This window comes from Cryptotermes secundus, unplaced genomic scaffold (assembly GCF_002891405.2).
Source record: "Cryptotermes secundus unplaced genomic scaffold, Csec_1.0 scaffold120, whole genome shotgun sequence".
In the NCBI taxonomy this organism is placed as follows: Eukaryota; Metazoa; Arthropoda; class Insecta; order Blattodea; family Kalotermitidae; genus Cryptotermes; species Cryptotermes secundus.
The window spans coordinates 1,325,978-1,350,572 of record NW_019742442.1 but is presented as its reverse complement, the minus strand read 5'-3'; the positions used below and the strand labels follow the sequence as shown (position 1 = coordinate 1,350,572).

Below are 24,595 nucleotides of genomic sequence, written 5' to 3'. Positions count from 1 at the left end.
TTATTTCAAATATTGTTTTGGAAAATGTAGCTGCAGCTGGTTGAACATTTTGCAATTTTTCGTGGCTGTACAGTCTGTACTTTACAGTCTACTGTAGGTCCTGAGAGGTTATGAAGTTACTTAGGTTCTGGTTGCCACCCTACAGCCTGATAGAGACCTGTAACAGTGCAGAATGGCACACTTCACTACCTGTCACGGGACGAGTGCACTGTCTTTCTTTTTATTTGTGGGGGTCCTGGTATCAGAGTGTTTGAGAAGCATTACTTCAAACAGTCTGATATCTGACATGGCAATCAATGACCTTCTTACCAATATAATCTAATGATACTGACTCATCACATCCTTTAAAAAAAAAAAAGCCACTTCTAACTTTTATAAGATATGAGGTTCTCACAGCAGTAGCGATGAATTCCAGCATCTGGGGGTTAACACTGAGCTGTCTGGTGAAAGTGAACATTCTGGAGGAATACTGTCTCATCTTCAGAGTGAAAGAGTAAGTTAAGCAACAAACAAGCATGGATGAGGTAGAAATTTCTCTGAAACATCAGTTAACTTTCACTGGACTGCACAGTGTTATACTCCAGAAGCCAGAACACTTTTCTTGGTTTTGGTTCAATGCTGTACTAAACTGAAAAAGTAGTATTGCAAATTATCTTGTGTCAAAAGTAACAGTTATCACCCACACAATATTACTCTGGCATGGCATTTTGACCTTAGTAATATGAAACACGATGCTGTAATCATGAACACCAGTGCTCTAAATACTATATTATGCAATAAAAACATTATCAAAATGACACACACAGATAACATTAAAATAACTTGAACCAGAACTTCATATTAAAGGATTACTTTAGGGCACAATCAGCATCTATTTATCATTTTTTAATACATTTATGTTATAGATTGGCATTTCTAACAAAATTCTCAGAGAAACTTAAAATCCTTTGTAGAACAAAAATTTGAGAATAACTATTCTTGAGTGTGGAACAGAAATGGTTACAAGTAAAAATATATTCTTCATATGAAATTTCCTCCACTACCATCACTTAACAGCCTGAAGGTACAAGACAGAGCCATAAGTTGATAACATATGGACAGTCTAGACACCTTCTGTTCTGTTTTTGGACATTTTTGGCATTCTTTGCAAAGCAAAAGAGAACACCTAATGCGCGAGTCATGTCTGGTCATCTGTCTGTGACATGGGATCAAGGTCTAATGTATTAAACAGTAAAATTTGATACGCAAGGCATTCACTATAAGTTACTGGGAAACTGACTTTCAGCCATATATATATAATAAAGTCTAGATTGTGTAGGACCATAAATGAACCTTTCTATGTAACCATAGACTGTTCCACAAGTCTGCTCAACATGGGAGACTTCCATGAAGAAATGTTTGGAAAATCTGGTTTTCATCCATTTTCATGTTGCTCCATAATAAAGCCAATTTACAGAAGGCTACAAATGGACTTTTCTTTATATTCTATAAACTTCTCCACCAACTTTGATATAAATTTGACATGGAGACTTTCACCAAAGGGCACTGGACAGTTCTGATTTTCAATAATACTGATCCATACTGGTCTTTTCCATGTACCCCATAAATCATTTTATCTTGCTGAGATTCAATATGGGAGAATTCCACTAAATGTTACTGCTTTATAAGAAAGCCTAGGCTTATGTAAGGCCATTAATGGACTTCTCCATGCATCATGTTTCACAGATTCTGATGAAATGTGATATGGGAAATTTTCAATAAAAGCTGTCAGACAATTACAATTTTCAACCTCCCTGATTAACAAGAAAGCCAGGTTTGCAAAAAGCCATAAATGGACTTTTCCCTCCCATAAACACTTCCACAGAATTTGTTAAAATTCAGTATAGGAGTCCTTCACTAATTTGTACACAAACACTGTCTTCATAAACCAATTGCTAACCTCTCATGCTTTCAGAAAAGCACATATACTGGGCTCAAAATTTTTAATAACCTGCCATCTGATCTCAAAAGTCTTATGAATGAAACGGCACGATTTAAAATAGTACTGATACAATACTTAAATACACATTCATTCTACTCTGTTGATGAATACCTATTGTCTAGAAAGTATCTTTAAATAGCCTTGTGTGTAGTCACCGTGTATTCTTGGTTTCTCTTGTGTGAGAACTCCATTGGGACTGTACATATGTTTTGTATTTATATGACATATTCCACATTCTACAGTCATTTTGACTAAATTTGGACCCATGGAATGCAATGCAATGTAATGTAATGTACTTCACTTTTTCACTTTTAGGCAAGCTTGATACTAAGCTTCAAGGAAGGCCACACCATAGCTCAAGCGGTTAGTCGCTGGCTTCCCACCGTGGCAGCCTGGGTTCGATCCCGGGTCTGGTCAAGTGGGATTTGTGGTGGACGAAGTGGTGCTGGGGCAGGTTTTCTCCAAGTACTTCGGTTTCCCCTGCCAACCTTCATTCCACCAATTGCTCCACAATCACCCTCACTTATCATCTGGGGCTAGTACAATAGGCCAGAAGTGGCTGCAGTACAAGAGACTTAGTCCCACCCCACTAGCAATTAAAAAAAAATAAAAAAAGCTTCAAGGAACACTATATTATTGAGTACAACCTTTCCAGTCTTTCGTTACAATGAATTAATTAGTAGAAAATGAACATACAGGTATATGACAAAATGATGTACAACTAGATCATAAAGGGCAAAACAAAAATAATGGTACTGTTACCAAACCTTACAGTGGTGGATCATGTTTCAATGCCATATACAGCTTCCACGCTAGCAAAGACAGTATATGCCTCAGACTGCTCAGCTACCGTGATAGGCAAAATCCTCCTTTACCTACAGCAATCCAATAACATTTCTGACATTAATGTTCTCCACTGCTATAGACAGACTTCTCCTGTGCTTTCCTGCTGCTAGTTGTTTACAAATATCAACCTCACATGGACCATTCTTAGCCTGAAGGGATTCAGTTCCATTTTTCCTGCCCATGTGTCCGTTCTGATAACAAATAGCTGTTCAAGGTCTTGCTAGCTCTGGATGAGGCAGGGGAAGACAAAAATATAACATATAAATATATATATATAAAATATAACTATCTAGCATGAGTGAAGGAATCTTCTTCCTAAAGGCGGGTGATAGTTGCATGCAGTGAAGTGTACTCATAAGTACCCATTAAATAGGACTGATCTTGAAAAGCAGATCTTTGGCAAGGAAATCCAGTACCTTTCCTCTAGAACACCACGAATATAGAAATAAATTTGCATGAAAATCCACAAAATGAGGTTTTGAATGAAAGGATGAACAGTCAAACTCAGACTGCATCGACCAGAACTTTACAAAAGAAATTTGTCCATCCTTAATTAAAACATTTGAAGGTCATTAACTTTTACTTGTAGTGAAATAAACAAAAATAAAGTGTAATATCCCATTATTATTCTAATACTTAGAGAGTATTTAATCTAAACTATACAAACATACAAGAGTTAATCCAATGATAGCACAAAACTTACATCAGCTTTTATTAGTTCCATGAAATCATCATTGAACTTCTACATAAGGAAAAACCAGGTGATGGATGACATTTACATATAAAGAAAATACTACTGTGAACATAACATTTAAAACAAATTTATTTTGAGCAAAATGAAATAAACAACTAATGTGGCTTTATATCAAGAACAAAGCAATCACAGAGACAGAAATAAAACGTTCCTGATGAGATGAAAGAATACAGAGTAGGTAAGTTAAGAACTGGTATGTAGATAAGTTAAGAACTGGTAAAGATTATCATTATTTCTGTTCACAGCTTATAGTAATGAATAATCAGTCACAAGCAATAGTTTGTACCGTACTTACCCAATATCTAGAAACCCTCTGCCAAATTTAATGCAACAAAATGTACATTCGGACAGCCACTACAGTTGAACATAATGACATTAAGGGCAATTAATTAGTGTGCTACCCATAGCATACAGATGTAATGAAATTAAAAAACAAGGCAAAGCACTCAATTCCAGTTACATGGCATGATTACACAATAATTTCACCAATCCATATATAAATGACAATCTGAAAGCTTAATTTTTAAATGTTACAAATCTGCAACTCACATGAAATTCTACTCTGCAAACTTTTATTCAGTTGCTGTGATAATGAATGCAAGTTGACTGGAAATGTATCTGAATTGCAGAGATGAAAATCACTAAGAGTAATAAACAGGTTTACATCTGCTACACTGATGAACCCCATAGAATAGCTTCTTTTTTTTGGGGGGGGGGAATTCAATATTAATTTAAGTTTGTGTTTTCACCAGAGTTTTTGAAGAGTTGATAATCACATATAATCATAACAGAGTTGACTCTAAATCCAGTTATACCTCTATAGTTCTAGTATTTAGAAGTGACAGTCCAGGAAAAGCTGCGCAGTGGATGGGCAGGTCCATTCGTGAAAGTTGAGGTGTGTTGTGATTAGTCGTTCATCTACATTCAGTGCGAGCAGACGTCTCAAAGCATTCTTCCTCGTACAGTCAAGTTAAAACGTTTTCACTCTTGGAGTCGTATCTGAGTGTATTATTCTCTAATTACTGTATTAATATTGTGACGCGTTGCCTTATGTCCATCGCCGCGCAATGGCTACAATGGAAATTGTTGAGTTTCAACAGTGACAAATCGAATACAAACAGACCGTTGCGAAGGAGCGTTCCCGAGGCAACGGATTGCCGAACACGTGAGTTTGGAATAGGCACTTCCATGGTAACGCAAAGAACATGGAGCCGTTGCATAGACAATGCAGAAGCAACGAATGCGTCTCCCCAGAAATGAACTACATAGTTTGTTGCGCCTGTTACATAACAGCGGACAGTAGAAACGAAACTGTGAGGAATGGTGTCTGGTATCCAGTCCGCAGAACACCTACACAAGCCGAGAGCTACAGAGACAGAAGACAGCAACAAGACAGCAAGAAGTCAGTACTGGGATAGCCATCACCGAAGACAGTTGAGATCCAACCACGGCCAAAGATAGTTGAGATGTCGCATTGAAGTATTGGGCAAGAAGTCAAGTCATGACACGTGATAATATTTTATTTTATTATTTTTATTCATTGATTTTCTTTTTTGTTTATTTATATTTGTACATGTTGTTCTATCTCCTTTAACATGCCACCAACACGAAGTAAACTGAGTTGAAAAGTGTTGCATTCACAATCAAGAGAAATTGTTAGTAATGCATATAAATATATGAAAGAGGCTGGGCCAACAATTACAGTGAAGAACATAGGAGTGGAAGTAGCAAAGGAAACAGGTGTATTGGAAAGTAGTGTCAGAAGAATAATAAGAGAAACAAAAAATATCGAATCTGGGGCTTCCATTTCCTTTTTGACACCCTATAAAGAAAGACCTAGGAAATCTCTACTAGCCACTTTTGACAACTTTAACGAGTCTGTGGTGCAAAGAACAATTAATGACTTCTACATAGTCGAAAAACGGAGACCTACCCTGAAAAAAGTTCACGAAAAGTTGAAGAAAATGTTAGATTTTCAGGGATGCATCTCCACATTAAAGAAAATTATTTTGAAACTCAGGTTCCACTGGAAGAAAACAAAAAATAATCAGCAGATACTGGTGGAACGATATAATATCAGAGCCAAACGTCTTCAGTATTTGCGGTAAATTAAAGAATATAAGGAAGAGGGCCGTCCTATCATCCACATGGAAGAAGCCTATATTCATTCATCGCACACCACCCCATATGCATGGAGTGATGATCCATCCAGGGATTATTTTCCCGTGTCCAAAGGCCAACGGCCCATTGTTATCCATGCAGGGGGAGATCAAGGTTTCATCCCTAATGCCTATGTCCGCTTCAAATCCCACCAAAAAACAGGAGACTATCACAGTGACATGAACTACACCAATTATGAAAAATGGTTAAAGGAGTGACTTATTCCTAACCTTCCCCCAAATTCTGTCCTTGTCATTGATAATGCTCCCTACCATAATGTACAACTAAACAGAGCCCCTAACTCAAATTCAAGAACAGATTTTATGATATCCTGGCTAATATATCACCTTCCACCTATTACCTTCAATAAAACTGATTTGTCATCATTGTGGAATCCAGATATATATAATATGATTCTACCATTCAAACCGAAATACCTTTCCCATAAAATACATGGAATCTTTGCAGAACACAATCACAATATTTTACGACTCTCTCCGTATCACCCAGAACTCAACCCAATTGAGTTAATATGGGCCACCGCAAAAAATTTGGTTGCTCAAAACAATACCACATTCAAGATGGATGATGACATTAAACTGGCACACCAAAAATTGGCTTCCATAACTGCAGAAGAATGGCAACATAGGTGCCAACAAGTAAGGAACATTGAGCAACAATTAATGGCACGGGAAGGCCTTCTGGACGCACGACGGGAGTTTGTCTTCCATGTTGGCGGTGATAGCGATGACAGTTCTGATGACAGCTCCGATTCATCTGGTGGTGACGAGGAAGGACAGGCATGTGGAGATGATATCTATGCGGACATTGCTGGTGTTGCCCCTTTAGAATAGACCTGTGTAATATGTAAATAAACTCTTCATGTATATAACAGTGAGAAGTGTATAATAGTGTATAGTGCATAACAGTCTGCCATTTGGCACTTAAAACTTAACATCGGATGTGTGAACATCAACGTGAATAAACCACCATCACTATGCAACACAATGAGGTTAGAAATTATTTCCTTTTGAGAACACCTGTACTGCATTCCCCGCCACACTTGTCGGCTTGCTGGAGCTCTCCCCGCCACTACCAATACTTCTCCTACTCTGCGGTGGAGGACTGTCAGCTCTAAGTACTACAACTATACTATGTTTCTATCACAGAGGGTTATTTCATGAACTTCTCCAATATTCTGCATCCTTCCACAAGTAGTTTCTCATTTGCCTTTTCAATGGATATTTATTTGACATCTTTGCCTTAGACTTTCTCAGAGGAAAACAACTGGCATTCATGTGTAACACGTGTCCATAACTGGACAAACGTTTCTTGCCCTGTTTCTCCTTACTGATCTTATCTAACGCAATGGCCTTTCACTTTTAAACACCATTTGTTTCCCCATATACCTTGTCAAGAATTTCTGCTCAGTGTGCTATAGGACAAGCAGTAAATTTTATCATAGTTTCGTGAAAGAAATATATAGCTATATAGTCTAGCCACTCAAAGTGTTATAAAACAACCTATAATTTTAACCTCCTCTAAAAGTTTCACACACTCAGGAACCAATTTTTATGTTGCTTCTGGCATGTTATAATGGAGGCCATGATTAGGTAAAAGTAAAGTTGCCCTTATGCTTAATTGGTTACACAACAAGTTACAAAGAGGATGCATGGGTTCATTAATTTGAACCTCAGCACTAGCTTAAAGAATACTAAATACAATCATTATATATGTGGTATGCAGTGGTTTATGTCATCTCTCAACAAAACTGAAACACTTAAATGTAAGAACTAGCCAGCTTACAAGAATTTTCCAGTTTCATCTCAGGACTAATTTCACAAATGAAAATAAAAAATTGTAATATTTACAAATGATTCAAATAAAGTTGTAGAAATGGAAAATGTAAAAATTTAGCTAATGGCCTGGGCTTGGTTTTGTTACATTTACTCTCACATAATAATAGTTGCTAAGCCATACTAAACTACGGGCCACAGATAAGATCAACAGGACTGCTGAAACATTTTTCTTTACCATCATATGCTCATTAACTCTGTGGTCTAGCCAAATGCCTGTACAATTGGTTCCACATAAAGAGAGCTAAAGCATGGAGCTTCATGTTTGTGGCCCTAATGTGTCTTCACTCTGTGATGCTTCATCAGAGGGATAACTCTACCTTAAGGGAATGAAGTAACCTACATGTATGTATATTTCCATATGGGTGACTAAAGTAAGCAGGCCAAATGCAGAAGTTTATGAGACTGAATTGTTGGGGGGGGGGNAACAGAAGTGACTGTCTGGTATCAGAACCTGAGGTCCAAAAGTCATAACACCATAGCCAAAATCAGACATGAACCAAAGCCACTTCAGTCAAGTTTGTGTACTTACAACCTAATTCCCTTAGATCAATTTTAATAATAAAATTTCACCTCATTCTTGATCCTCCAAAATGGTTGCTTTATAACAGGTCTTTCCATGGAGATTCTGCATACAATTTTTTTCATACATTAAACTACATTACAAGTAATATGTTTTTGGACATTATCCATCATCTTGTCTACTCTTAAAAAACCATCTTGTTTCCTTTAAAAACACAACGTTTTTGGGACTGGAGCTAGCCCCTATCCCTCCGGAGACAGGGGCTAGCTCTGTCTATTGGACCCAACTGAGTAGGTTTTACCTGAGGATGGGGACAGAATCCAGTCCCCGAAACGTTGTGTTTTTAAAGGAAACATGATGGTTTTTTAAGAATAGACAAGATGATGGATAATGTCCAAAAACATATTACTTGTAACAATTTACCATCGTCATAAACTTTTAGATCTTAATTAAACTACATGTCACATCAATTCTGATCTTCTTCACATAACCAATACAACAAAGCTACAATTACACAACATAAATATAGAGACTCATATATGCTATGTAAACAAGATGATGCACAGTATGAAGAGTTAGAAATGGATATCTCATAAAAATGTTTTGAAGATAGCTCCAGTATTATCATTTTGTTTCTTTCCATACAGTGATAACCCAACTGGGTACACAGATTGAGAAATGGTGCTGCAGTTTAACTGTTTCCATACAATGAACCAGTTCTTTCATAAAGGGGGAAAACAGCTTCCAAGTACAGAAATGATACATTATTACAAACCAAGTCACATGTTGTAACTTAGAAAAATATAAAAATATCTGTAATGCAATCCCCTGTTCACCTACCCAGCTGGCTGTAGTGTTTCCAAACTTTAATATACTTGGTAATTTCATGCAATCTGACAATGCCCCTGACTCAGGACTCATCTTTGATAGGTATGCATTTGTATATAACTATCTTATTTAAATACTTTCACTGAATTGAGTCATAACTTTATGATAACAATCTTTTTCCATCATTGTACTTTCTCATGAGTATCTCTCCATGCAGCTAATCCCTCACACTACAGTGTTGCTTCAACTTACTTTGTTTCAATAAGACTTATGAACAATAACATTACACACAAAATTGTTTGTAGTTTGCAAAGGTACATGCCATAAGTCTTGTCACATGTATTTACAAGTGAATTTATTTTATAATCAATTTCTAGAACTGTAGCAACATGTGGGGATCAAATTGCAAGACATTTTCATGTCATATCTTACAATTTGGCTACAACTAGACTGCTTGAAAGTTTATGCCTAGATAACACAAGCACAGTGACTTGTTAAGTAAAGTTCATGTACTGTTCTACATAAATTATCTCATAACCATCCAGTTCAACCTTAATATTATTATGGAATACATATCATAATTTGAGCATGCCAAAAAGAAAAAAGAAAAAATTGGCACTGATCAAATACCCACAAATCACTGAAGTAATATGTACAAATATCTCTTTCTACATAAGGGTAAATATAAAGGCATCCAAATTAACATTTTGATGATGCCAACAGACTGAAAAGATCAAATCAGGCATTCAGATCCATCATAAATGCGTGAAAGGTATTTTGAGTTATTCTACAATTTTACTTATGATTTCAATCCACGATTTTTCCTCTTCATACGTGCGTAAGGTCCAATGTCAGGGTCCATCACAAAGTCATATAAAACACTAACCCATGAGTTATGCTGTGGCAAATTGTCATAATATTCAGCTGCTATTCGTTTTACCTGTGAAAACACAAGTTTCAAATGTATTTAAGGCAAAAACATATGCAGAGGTGAAAAAGACAAGTTTAAAGAAAATGGCTCCATCTAAGTCATTCAGCAAGGAACCCAGGCAGCAATCAGCTGATGAACGTTTTCTAAGTCGGTGGATCCTAAGTCATTTGGCAAGAGACCACAAGCAGCAACCTTGCTAGGGAAAGATTAAGAAAAGTTTAAATAGTTAGGTTAAAACCATCACAACAAAAAAGTATACTCGACTTAATGCTTTATAATTGAAACTTTTATTTCTGCTACATGTTTCAGTCACATAGGACCATCATCAGGCAGTTAATATGGGAATACATCTAGTCATTGAATTACTATTATGGATCCATACTAGTGCAACATGTCGTACTATAACAGAATTTGCCTCAAGTTAGATAATAAGTATTACAATTATTGAGGCAAATTCTGTTATAGTACAACACATGGCACTAGTATAGATCCACAATAGTAATTGTGACAGAAATAAAAGCTTTAATTATAAAACATTAAATCGAGTATACATTTTTGTTGTGGTGATGGTTTTAACCTAACTATATATGTTTGGAATATACAACATGATGCATACTGATAAGAAAACCTTGTGGGGATCCTAAGCCACTTGGAAATGACTAGGCAAAAAAGCAGCAACCATATGGAAAACATCTTCTGTAGTAAGTTGTTAGGACCTAAACCATTTAGAATGAAGCCATGACCAGGCAAAACAGCAGCAACCATATGGAAAACATCTTCTGTAGTAAGTTGTTAGGACCTAAACCATTTAGAATGAAGCCATGACCAGGCAAAACAGCAGCAACCATATGGAAAAGGTTTTCTAAGTTTTTGGGATACTTAGCCATTTAGAAAGAAGCCATGACCAGGCAAAACAGCAGCAACCATATGGAAAAGGTTTTCTAAGTTTTTGGGATACTTAGCCATTTAGAAAGAAGCCATGACCAGGCAAAACAGCAGCAACCATATGGAAAAGGTTTAATAAGTTGCTGGGACAGTAAGCCATGACCTGGTAAGACAAGCAGTGACCCAGCTGGAGAAGGTTTCTTAACTTGCTGGAAACAAAGGGCAATGACAAATTTTTAAAAAAGTAACAGGAAAAAGGTTAGTGCCTTCACATTGCAGTTTATAATCTAACTCACATTCACAATATCCAGTGATGATTTTAACATTTAACCTTCTCCTTGACATGTTATAAACTGCTGTATCCTCGCAGTGCTAGATCATGGTGATGGGTTTCCATACCTATCATTCATGCTGTGCAAGACTGTTTTCTCACATTAACTATTTCTCGATCCTCATTTTCATTCACCGACTCACAATGACGCTGATGGACAATTTCACTCTATCTGTATCTCATAACATGGACTATACATTGAACTTCAAACCACTGTTCAGAGATGAAAGTGCTATCATTCTCACATCCTTCCACATTCTTCAATACAGTAGCTAACTCAGGAAATTTCTTCTAGCAAAACCCAAGAACTAATTTTTTTCATTATCTGTTCACAGCAGTTACTGCACTACTAAAACTTTGAGCTGCTCACTCTGCACTCTGTACTTATGTATGTAACATTTTGACTTGTTCTGTATCCAAAGGTACTAACCTGCTTAGGATTTATAGAATGTAAATAAATTCAATTCAATTCAAATCACTTCAGTGCCCCTCAACCAATAACTACCCATAGAACAGGATACATTTGCCATAGGTTCTGGTCATTAACTCATTAGCAAAAAAGCAAATGTGTACTTTGTAAGTACATACCATATGCACAACTAAAGTAACATGACAGACATACATTACCTCTTAACTACCTGCAAGTTTTCCCCATTGAAATGTATAAGGTAATTTCCTCCTAACATTAATTCTAATATCTTGGTCAGTGCAAATTACAAGTCACATGTGATGATCATGATGGTGATATGATCCACTCAAACTTCTTCATCCCTGGCAATTTTTGCTGGAGTGAGACAGGAGAACATATTTAAATGGTGCTAATGGCTGCCTCCACACCTTGCCTAAGTGGGATCATAAGAAAATCCCTGGGTTAACACTTTATATCAACTAGGACCAAGCTGGAAGGTTGCGGTTACAAGTCCCGATGAGGTCAATGGATTTTTTCAATTGCCCTAATCCTTCCAGCTGCACTATGGCCCTGGGGTCAACTCAGCCTCTAACAGAAATGAGTACCAGGAATTAATTAAATAATTTTCGTGGGGAGTAAAGCACGGCTGGCGCATAAGGCTGACAACCTTACTGCCATCTTTGAGCCAACTGTCTATACAATGTGGGACCCTCAACATCTCACAATCCTATGGGCCTTCACAGCCTGGTACAGGGATAGCTTTATTATTTCTTTTTAAGGACCAAGTGTGCAATTCACAACAACTTTATACCTAAAAGTTACGGATGGTGTCTACCTGTCTGTTCCTACAAAGGTCTGCATCACAACCACGATATTTACTATATCCCACACTTGTTATTTTGGGTTTGCCACTTAGCAGCATAATATTATATTTAAGCATCGTGTTACATTAATGTATCATTTAATTTCATACAATATGTTCCTGTCTACAATGCAACTTATAATTGTCCCTCCTTGCTTCTCACAACATGTACATGGCCGAACCATGTTGTGAGGAGCAAGGAGGGACAATAATAAGTTGCACTGTAGATGGAAACATATTGTATGAAACAAATGATTTAGCAGCATATTCTTCTTCTAGATTTAATCTCTAATATCCATGAACAGGGGATCTTAAATCCTCTGGCACTATGAGGCTTGCACCCTCTTTTAACTCAAAGGTAATCACATTAGTATTGAAAATATGCAAGGCTTGGTCAGCTGGACCATGTGTGGGGTGTTACAATAATTCAATGCATGGGTATCAAAAGTTAATGTCTTCAGCCTTGTCTTCATACTTCTGGAGAACCCCACCTCACAGTTACTTCTTCAGTACACATGTCTTTCATGGATTGTGAAAAAGGCCAGTAGCAATGTAGCACTGTAAAATCTCACATTTCAGTAAAAATCCACATACAATGTTAAAGAACCTGACTATCCACTACATAGTTCTGTCACATTGTTTTAAGAAGTGCTTGAAAGAGCAACTTGCAAGATATGAAAAAGGAAAGAGTTCAATGTGCAGTGACACATTCCTAGAGGTCATACAACACAAAGTCAGGAGTGACATACTAAAATATTAGGAAGGTTATATTTCAAAATGTACACAACCAGAACATTCTGATACCCAGTACCTAAGAAGATGAGATGGTCACTATGCACTTACATTCATTTAATCTATATTTGTTACCAAAAACACAGTAGTTTATCTCTCAACCCAATCAAAAGTCTATTTTGCCACTACTATTTGCTCTTGTTATTACTGATGCTGCTGCCGCTGTTGCTATTATTAGTTCTACCACTACCACTGCTGCAGGTGCAGCAGCAGCTACTACTACTGACTACCTGCTTTTACTCTGATGCTCATTATGTTTGTTTACATACCTCTGGCAGCTTAGATCCTGGCACAGCAGGAAAATCATGGTGTTCATTGTGGTAACCCACATTAAACGTTATCCAGTTAAGGCAGCCATAGTATGAGTATGTCTCATATCCTTTGCGAAACATATAATGTTCTGAGATAAAATGGCCTGCCACAGGATGAAGGCCCATAGCAAGCAAAGATCCTGCTACCATGTAGACTACAACCTTACCACCTGCAGAAAAAATGTTAACAGGTACGAGAACAAGATCAACAACAAATCTGGATGTTTGTGGTGACTTTCTGTCAACTCAGTTTCTCTCTTTTGTATTCAAAATATAATGAAAGTAGGCTTATTGAGATCCTGGCAGAAACAGAGCTCAAGATTTTACAAAGGTATTTTTATTTAGTTCAGTAATTTATATACAAAACAGTTTTCATTACACATGTTCCTAACTATGCAGAAAGCAAAATTCATTTATGTCCTTAAGAAATCAGGAGCTCTTATAAAATAAACTTAATAAATGCATATTATCATTTTGTCAAAAAATTTTTTTTCCTTGTTCTTCTTCCACTGCAGCACGGTGCAACTGTGTGGCAGCTTCCCAAAAATCACCTAGCTGATCATGCCAGAGCAGAAGGACACCCCTTGTGTTAACTTGGGTTGCACAGATTCTGAATAGTAGTGGTATCAACAGACAACGAGCCTATACAAACTCTCTTCAATACCACTAAAAAAACTATTCAAATAGATTGATTAAAAGCTACCACAAAATAAGATAATGTGAATCCCTTGAGCCTGAGCTGATGCAAGGAGCATGTTTCCCTTCTTTCTAAGTAGCCCAGCAATTTTTGGGAAGTTCTCAGACAGTCACACTGTATGTAAAAGTAAGTTCACTTAATGTTTCATGCATACATGAAATTTGGTCTGTTTACTGTAAGGGGGGGGGGGACAGAGATGAAACAAGAGGAGAAAGAACAAAATTACGTGAATAGTTTTATAATTTTCCCTTTATTTACCAAAAAAGATATGGGGAAGGCATGTAACATGTATGCAGAAACTGAGACTGTATTAAAAATCTGGTGAAAATCTAATGGGAAGAAACCACATGGGTGACCTAGCATGGATGGAGTGTGCGTGTGTATGCGCGCACATGTGATGAAAATGTGAAGCGGATTGAAGTGGCTCATTACAATATTATAACCCTTATAAAGGAACAATTTCAAATGAAAAGGCATTATTTTAAAATAATTTCAATATATAAACAAGTGTACCAAAATTGAAGACTTACCACATAAATAGTAGACTAGAATATCAAATGCAAGTTGCACAATAACATTGATGACTTCAAATTTTGTGGGACTCTTTGGGTATGTGATAATGGGACGTAATGCGTAGAAAAATGGCTGCAGTGCCACCCAGCAGAACTTTCCAAATGTGTTGCAAAATAACTTGGCTTCCAGGTATGTTGGAAGATCTGTATCCAGTTTCTCATCACCTTGGTACTAGTAACAAAGATAAAATAATTTACTTTTACATATTCAGATCAGAGTAAAATTTCTTCAGAGTAACCTTGTAATCACCTGGTCCATTTTAAAGAAGAGGAAGGCATCTGCTAAAATATTTTTGTATACACTTTAAAATATCAATTTTTTGGTACAATACATACAATCTTTCTTTTGTGATCATCAAAAGTTCTCTGCTGCAGTATGAATTTATTAACATAATGAACTCATGACACTTCACAGTATATGCATTAAAATGCCTGTATGAGTATAACCATTCTAATAACAGCAATAAAAGCATGTGTTTAATAAACACTTCCATTTGCATGTAACTGCAAATAACTTTAATCTGCAGAAAATTAACACAGAACTGTCTAGTACTGCTGCAGCATAACTAGAACATTACTGCATCTCAAAAACAGTGCACCACAAACAAAAAATAAAGTAGATATTAAGGCCTTGGGCCTTAAAAGCCTAAACTGTAGGATGGAGTTATTCTCAAACATTTTTTCCATTGAAATATTACACACAAATAATAATAATAAAAAAAAGAAAGGAAGGAAGAAAGAAAGAAAGAACACTAAAGATGTTATCTGTTAAATTTAAGCTAATTCTAACTCACTAGTACGTGTTGTGAATTATCACAATAAAGGAGCAAGATATTCTAAAAACACAGAAATCACAAAACAAACAAAAATTGAGATACGTTTTGCAAGTACAAAGAGAACATTTTTCAGTTCCAACTGATATGCACAATTATGGTTCAGTTTAATCCTAACAATGCTACAATGAACACACAGACTTACACTGTTAAGTGCACATAAAATACTTTTCATGTCTGGACAGAAGTATGGCTATTTTACTTTTCTCCAAGGACATGCATTAGAAATTAAATTATCATATTTTTCAATTATTACTGCATTTTATCCTGAATGATAAAAATTCATACATGCCAAGTGCAATTCCAAACTTGGTATGTCATACAACTGGAACACCTAGACATATGTGGTACAAGAGATTTGTCACACAACAAAAAGAAAGCATTCATGAACTCTCTTCCTGCTAATTCAGCAACACAATACACTTCAAAATGAGAAATGTTACGTTCATCTATCATTTATTAATAATGGAAAATTGTACATTTTATTCTTACAATTTTGGAACAAGCACAGTAAAGGATTCTCTATCTCTGTTCTAACAAATGTAAGGACATGAATGATTAAGAGACAGTTACAGCTTCTGTATTGCTGCACTATATCATTCATGGTGCTTCTTGCCTGCGAAGATTATTTTCCTTTAAGAAGATACAATTTGACCTCAAATGTCAAGATATTTCAAAGTTCATTCTGTTAACAAAGTTAATTTCTTGTGAAAATAACATACATTTACTTTTTTTAATACTGACTAACCAGAACCCCAACTCTGTGCTTTGTACTGATCACATTGGCAATCCATTAAATTATGACCACTCTATATTGCAAACAGGTGATATCAATACAGTACAGTATAACAACAATGTACTTCCACTGGCACCATTACATAGGTATTATACAGTGTTAAAAAAGGTTAGAGGCTTTCAGGAGGCATAGTACTCACTTAAATGAGCAAAAACTCCCAGTCAACATATGGCCAGAAACAAATGTCTGCTGAGATATGGGCAATGTATATGTGAACTCTACATAACTTTCAGCTCCTCTTCACACAGAGGTGTGCATTTCTTAAAAGAATTCCTGGTTTCACTCAGATCTGACAGGCATTCTCTACTCATTGCTGTTATACCTCTAAATCACTGATCAGCACTGAAGTCTTCAGGTGTCCCCACATCCAAACATCCAGACAATTAAGGTCAGAGAATTGTGCAAGCCAGTTGACTGGGCCCTGGCACCCTACCCACTGCTCACCGAAAGTCTGGTTCTGGTGTTGCTTAACAATGTGGAGAAAAAGAGGTGGTGCCACACCAGGCATGAACCACAGGTGTTGTCAGTGATGAAGAGAGAGACAGTCCTTGAGTGCTGGTAGATCATTCACCAAAAAATGCACCTCTTAACTGTGTTAGGTAAAGCAGCAGCTGGTCCAAAGAGTTGATCACCTAAGATGCCAACTCAGACATTGATGGAAAATCAATGATGCCTTGAAGCCACCCAGACATGGATAGTATGAAAGTTCACAATACCATCCCTCGTCAATCCCACCTCATCAGTAAATAGCATGTTAGCTACAAACTGTGTTTATGACACATTTTGGGAGAAGCCATTGGCGAAACACCACCCTTGCATGATGGTCAGGAAGAGTGTGGACTTGCACACACTGGATGTGGTACGGGTAAAGTGACTGTTCATGGAGAATTGTCCAGATAAGTGACACAGATATCCTGGGCAGCTGCAATTCTTTGCACACTGGCTCTGAAATCTTCTTCCATTCTTCTCAGCACACAAACTTCCATATCGGTACTTCAAACTGATTATAAGCCTTTCATAATCCCATGCCTGTGGAGCAAAGGACCTACATTTGTTCAGTCGCTGGTGAAGTTTGGGGAATAATTTGTGGGATGGGATTCTGCATTGTATGTAATGTCCTGTGTAGAGGTTACATGCTTCCTGGGAATTTCCAATGGTGCGGCCACACGTAAAATCGCCATTTCCCAAACAGTGTAATAAGATTCAATTACAAAACCAGTAAATTGATTTAAAATCAAATGAGTGTCACAACACCAACTATCACTGCTCCTTCCTTAACAGCATGTAAGTAGTATATCCACAGTCTACTGAGATAGTCACAACACATGGAAAGGAAAATAAACCATCATACATGATGTGCATTGACCTTGTCTTAATACATACTGCAGTGTTATCCTAGTATCAAGCCAAATGCTAGGGTCACCTGTATCTCAGAAGGCACTGATTTCTGGATGTATGTTAACTGTGACTTTTTTGCTCATCTGAGAATGTAACCCTTTCTTAACACATGTATAAATGAGAGAAAAACTGGAAGTCCAGTACCTTTTGGATCATTTCCATTTTAAATAAAAAAGGTACTCTATTTCATGTTTCTATTAAGACTTATTGACAGCATTACAGCCATATGTCCTTACAGCTAATAAAGAATACAAATGCAGTACATACCCTGTGGTGCTCCAAGTGGTACTTTTTAAAACTAACAGAAAACGGGATTCCAATTGGGAGGTTAACAAAGATTCCAAGCAACTTATTAGCCATGGGCCTTGCATATCCAAATGCCAGATTATGTGATATCTCATGAATGGCTGAAATAAAAAAATAAATTAAACCTTCAAAGTGTGAGATTTCAGTTTCGCACGGCGGTGACTACGAAGATTGTCTTCTTGGACACGATACCATGCAGTTTGGTTCCCAGGCACCAAGTTTCAGGGACAGTTACTGCAACCATCTTTTTGACACACACCACACTACACTACTACATTGGTGATAATTCTCTGATAAGGTCAACACATAAGGGGGAGAATGCTTTATGACAGAATCACTTTGAGGTTATCACCAGTTCCTTACCTCTATGCATTTTCACTCTCATGGAAGACACCTTTGATGATCTCCTCCATGCCTTCCCTATTAGTAATAGTTGCAACGACAGATTTACGGAGGTAGTGTTGGGGGTTGGGAATGAGTAATATGAGAGAGTTACTTAAAATGTGATACATCTGAGATATCTAATTATAGGCCTATTTCTTTATTGACAGGTTTTTCTAAATTATTTGAAATATTAGTCTTTAATAGACTAAAACAACATTTGACAAACAATAATATTATTGTGGATGGGCAATTTGGATTCAGAAATGGTATATCTACACAAAATGCTATCTTCAAACTAACAGAAGGTATTTATAAGGCATGGAATTACAAAGAACTAGTGGTAGGTGTATTTTGTGACCTTACAAGGGCTTTTGATTGTGTCAAGCACAACCTACTAATCCAAAAGTTAGAACATTATGGTATTAAAGGATGTATTTTGAAATGGCTCAAATCATATTTACATAATAGGAAACAGAGAACTGTATTACACACTCATGACTCAACCACCTTTCTTTCTAGATGGGTAACCTGCAGACATGGTGTTCCCCGGGGTTCTGTCTTGGGACCATTACTATTTAATGTTTACATTAACGACCTGCCAAGTACTCTAGATGGTTTGGCTCATACCATTCTTTACGCGGATGATACCACCATTATTGTTTCCTCAAAAACATCACCACATTGAATCATAAAATAAATAAAATAAGGAATCATATCTGTGAATGGTTTCAAAATAATCAATTAGTCCTTAATCTAAAGAAGACGCATGTAATTAAATTTACTACGCCTATGACCATGGACTATCCATTACATGTGGAATATAACGATCAAGTTATTAATACTCATGAAAGTGTTAATTTCTTGGGTGTGTGCCTTGACAGTCATCTCAAGTGGAAACAATATTCGGATAATTTAATAAAAAAATTAAGTACTGCAATTTTCATGCTTAGAAAATTGCAGCCTACGGTGAGTGGACAAGTTTTACGTATGGTTTACTTTTCTCATGTGCAGGCTCAACTTAATTACGATATCATTTTTTGGGGCTCTTCTTCATTAATGAAAAGTATATTTACTGTACAAAAAAGAGCATTAAGAGTCTTGTTAAGATTAGGGCCAAGGAGTTCATGTAGGGAAGGCTTTAAGACAACGGGCATACTTACTGTCCCCTGTTTATATATATATTCCATAGTCTTGTTTGTACTCAAAAATCCTGATATGTATCAGGTGAATAATGGCATACACAAATTAAGTACTAGGTGGCATAATAAACTACATGTTTCCTTTGTGAGATTATCTTCCATTCAAAAGAGTGTGCATTTTTCATCCATTAGAATATTTAATAACTTGCCATACAATATATATTCTTTGAAAGACAATATTAATACTTTTAAACAAAGGCTAAAAGATTATCTTATTTTAAATGCATTTTATTCGGTAGATGAATACATGGCATACAGGCAAGCATAATACATTATTGTTGTCTTTCCAAGATTATGTATTATCTAGATTTGTTATATGACTGTTTTTATTTTATTATTGTATTTTTCATTTTATAATTCTTGAATATTTTAATTGTTGAGACTAGACTGCATTTTGCTGATGAATTCAATATCCTGTCCAGTTTCCGGACAATGGATCTGTGAAATTATGTATCTATGTATGTATGTATGTATGTATGTAAAATGTGGATAGTGTCTCCAGGTAAAAGTAGAGGTTGGGGTGTCTACTGGACAGTACAGTAGAGTTGAACTCTGTCTCATGGTTTTATCACGCCTCACATAAACAGGACTAGGTTAATTCTTATCACCATAGAGTAATATCTCTTCCAGATGACTTTTACACATAGTTACATTTATTCACACAGACTTAGAAAATTTACATTAGTTGAATTTCGTTACCATCCGTACTGGCTTCAATTTAATAATATTATGTCTTTTTTTTTTGTTCACCAATTAATTTATACTTAGTTACATCTATAGAAAACACTATTGTGTTACAAGCCAAAGTTACACCAATTTAGTGTTAGATTTTTCAGCCTAATATTATACTTGGATGGACAGATGTGGATTTTGTGTCTATACAGCACAAGAGCATGTCACGGAGATTTTTTTGAGAAGCAGTCCTTACAAGGAGTCAAATGCACCACCCAGTAAATTTTGAACATAGAACCTTTTACGACTTACATTACTGGTCCAATTCAAAGTTAAAGGATTATCAGAGTTATATTTCCTCCAAAGAAATTTGCCTACAGGATGAATTTAATCCTTTAAAACTCCAACGTTCTATAACTTTTCTGGATACATTATCAATTTCCGTCCACTGCAACTTACACTCTTTTAATTTATAGCTAGCTCCAACCATTGAATATTTTAGATTGCTAAAAGGTTTGCTGTTATCTCTGATAATTAAAAACTCCAAGAAATGGTACAATGAGCAGTACTCTGTCTCTCAGCAAGAATGGTCTCGTGTCACATTCTAAATACAAGAACATGAATATCTCCTTGACTGTAATTATGTTATATCTTACAAACTAATTACTCCTAATTGACATTCATCATATAAGCCTACTTATAATGAATGGGTTATACCTGTAACCACTGCAATTTGGTTTTGCTTCCTTTGATCTAATAATTCTGAGCAACCTATGTTGAATCAGGGCATATGCTTCTTCAATTCATAATAAACAAGACTCACTTTTGGCCGAAATTTTTATATTCTCTCTAATAGTTTCCCAAGCTCCATTAATATTCACCTCAGCATCTTTATTTTCAAAAGCTGCAAAACCTATTTGAGATTTCAACACAATACTGCCCTTTACCCTCTATCTCGTTTAATTTGAGATTAAACCATAGCTCAAGCGGTTAGTCGCTGGCTTCCCACCGCGGTGGCCTGGGTTCGATTCCGGGTCTGGTCAAGTGGGATTTGTGGTGGACAAAGTGGTGCTGGGGCAGGTTTTCTCCGAGTACTTTGGTTTCCCCTGCCAATCTTCATTCCACCAACTGCTCCACAATCACCCTCACCTATCGTTTGGGGCTGGCACAATAGGCCAAAAGTGGCCGCAGTACAAGGGACTTAGTCCCACCCCACTAGCAATATTAAAAAACCTCTCCATATGAAATCTGTGCGTTGTTTGTTTCCTCACTGCCAGTCTCTCCCTAACTTTGGCCACCTCCAGATAGTGGTCAATATCACAATCTGCCAACCTGATTGACTGAACATAAGTACACTTGAACGCCATCTCATATCTATCAAAATATGGTAAATCTGATCGAGTGTTTCCATCAGATATCAAAGTAAATTTAAGAATGTTACGATGTGGGAACATTCTACTTCTGACAGTCAGATTTTTGGATGTGGCAAAGTTTACTACTCTAACTCCATTATCATTATTAATTTTGTATAAACTCCATTTCCCAACTGTTGGTTTGAAAATACCTTCATTACCTACTTATGTATTGTAATCTCCTAACAAAATTTTCATATGGTATTTACAGAACTTACCGAATACACATTCTAGTTCCTCATAGAAGCTGTCATTCATATATTGAATTTTATCCACTGTTGGGGCATGAACATTCAGAACATCACACCAGTAGTATCATGTATGACAGTCTATCATTAATAAACCTGATCCCCTTAAGTGCTGAGATAATTCTCTTATACGCATGAAAACCTGTACCTACTTTATGATTCTCATTCCCCTTTCCAGAGAAAAATGTATATTTACCTGCTGAATTGGTGGGACCTCTGTCTCATCTGACCTCCTGTATTCCCACTAAATGTTATATTTTGATATTTATTTCAAAACTGTCATGAACAAACCTGCCCTATGGGCCATGCCATAGCTCAGGCGTTTAGTCACTGGTTTCCCAATGTGGTGGCCCAGGTTTGAACCTGGGTCAGGTCATGTGGGATTTGTGGTGGACAAAGTGACAATGGGGCAGATTTTCTCCAAGTACTTCAGCTTCCCCTGCCAATCTGCATTCCACCAGTTTTGGCATAATCATCATCATCATCATCATCATCATCATCATCTGGGGCTGGTACAACAGGCCAAACAGTGGCTGCAGTACCAAGTGGACTCAGTCTCATCTCACGAGGAAAAAAAAAACCTGCCTTATGCACGCTTATTATTGTACATTCTAAGTACCAAATCTCATGTCCATTTTTGTTAGCATACGTTCTTTATCCAAGAAATCCATCAAAGTCCAAGGTCCTTTGTGACATTTTGTAACAAGCTTATTTTTTATGGTGAAGAATTGTTAGCCCCTCGCCCAGCACCCCCAGTTTGACGACCACTCCTTGTCAGCTGTCCATGACTGCTGATTCAGTATATTTGTGGTTACTCTACATACCTGGAGGCCATCTCCTCCACCCATAACCTGAGGACGTACCATGCCGTAGTGATAAGGGAGCTATCTAAGAAGGACACAGGTGTCTTCACAAAGATAAACTATGTGCCATTAACTTTTTCTGTGCAAAATTCGAACTTCACTCTGACCAAGAGAGGAAACAAATGGCCTACTTAATGATAACAATCTGATATTATCTCACTTCTCAAATACTTATTCTCCAGAAAAAAATCTGAATATATGGCAGATATCTGATAACAAATGTAACTGAGAGACAGATAACAGAATAATAAAGAAATAACACTTTATGGGCACAACACCAGGATAAAATGAAGTACTGCTATTGTGTGGTATCTGTGATGGTATCTGAGGCATCGAGTATGTCATGCAGGGAAGGGTGCAAACAAGCAGGTACTGTAACTGCACCCACTGGATTTCTGTCAGTAAACTGCCTTGGCCACAGTTATTATGAGTCCCCAACAGAAGAGAGAACTGATAAAAATGCATAGTATGGAACTATATAATGTCTTCTTCATCTTATATTGTTAGAGGAGATTAAAGTATGAAATCAACATACAAAAGTACAATTTTTAACTTCACCAATTCAAATTTTAAGAAATTTGAAAAGCTTGTATTGTAGATCCCACAGAGCTGAGTAACAACTTCACAATTGTACACCTTGTAATTCATTTTACAGTAGGATCTCAACATTTTAAATTACTGTTTTGGCGCAACACAGTATGCATTGTCTTAACTGAGCCAGAGAGTTTATATGAACAAATGAAACAGCAGTTTTCAACGATATTTAATACAAGCCACCTTCAAGGTTATGGCAAAGTTGACCTCTGACCCTGAATTATTAAAAAATATTCCAAAGAAATCAGAAATACTACACTGAAACTTGGCCTAGCTGGTAGTATTTTCCAAATGCATCTGTGACTTGCAGGCCTCACTAGTCCTGATGCTCACTTAATGCAGTACATGTATGATATAACAAGAAGTTTAAGCAACAATTTGTATCATCTGTTTTCCTTATCCTCCCATAAGAATCAGGGCCTATATTTACAACACATTTAAAATACAAGAAGTTATCAGATAACTTCAAAGGTGTGTAATGTAGCAATGACAAAATTTTTTAAAACACACACAAAATGAAACAGAACTTCATATAATATCTATATACATTCTGCGCTGCTTTTTCTTTCTAAGGATAACTGACTGTACAGTACATCATACCTGTGCATGTACCATATAAATCTGTCTCCACTAAACTTTACAATCAAATGTTGGATTTCCATGAAATCTTCCATGGATATCATTCCACTGGTAGCAATCCCAAATTCACATTCTTTTTACTTCACAACCATGAACATAACAATATAGTAGCTATGTGAATTTCAGAGTATGGTGGCAATATCACCATTTGGTGTAGGGCTCTGAAATTTTGTGCTGTGTAAGATTACTTTTGTGTATGTGTATGTGGACTGTGCTACAGGGCATGATTGATAGACTAATTGAAATTGGAAGGTGCTATGGTGTGGAAATGAATGTGGAGAAAACAAAAGTAATGAAAATTTCGAGACAACCAACCCCAGTCACAATAAAGATAGACCAAAAACAACTGGAGAATGTGAAATGTTTTAAATATTTGGGTAGCTTGTTAACAGATGATGGAAGGTGTACTTGTGAAGTTAAATCCAGGATTGCCATGGCAAAAGCTGCATTTAGCAAGAAGAAGAATCTTTTTACCAGCAAATTGGACTTAAATTTGAGGAAGAAACTAGTGAA

General features: G+C 36.6%; 1 protein-coding gene across 1 annotated transcript in view; it reads right to left on the bottom strand.

The window, feature by feature from the left end:
- Positions 1–8,394: 8,394 nt before the first annotated feature.
- The window catches only part of LOC111873095 (sphingolipid delta(4)-desaturase DES1), a 32,748-nt gene continuing 16,547 nt past the window's right edge, over positions 8,395–24,595 (bottom strand). The window contains exons 3-6 of the mRNA XM_023867505.2: positions 18,033–18,172; positions 14,697–14,910; positions 13,428–13,639; positions 8,395–9,888 (exon numbers count right to left, since the gene is read on the bottom strand). Coding sequence (XP_023723273.1) covers positions 9,748–9,888; positions 13,428–13,639; positions 14,697–14,910; positions 18,033–18,172 — 707 coding nt within the window. The 3' untranslated portion in view covers positions 8,395–9,747. The remainder of the gene's footprint in view (positions 9,889–13,427; positions 13,640–14,696; positions 14,911–18,032; positions 18,173–24,595) is intronic.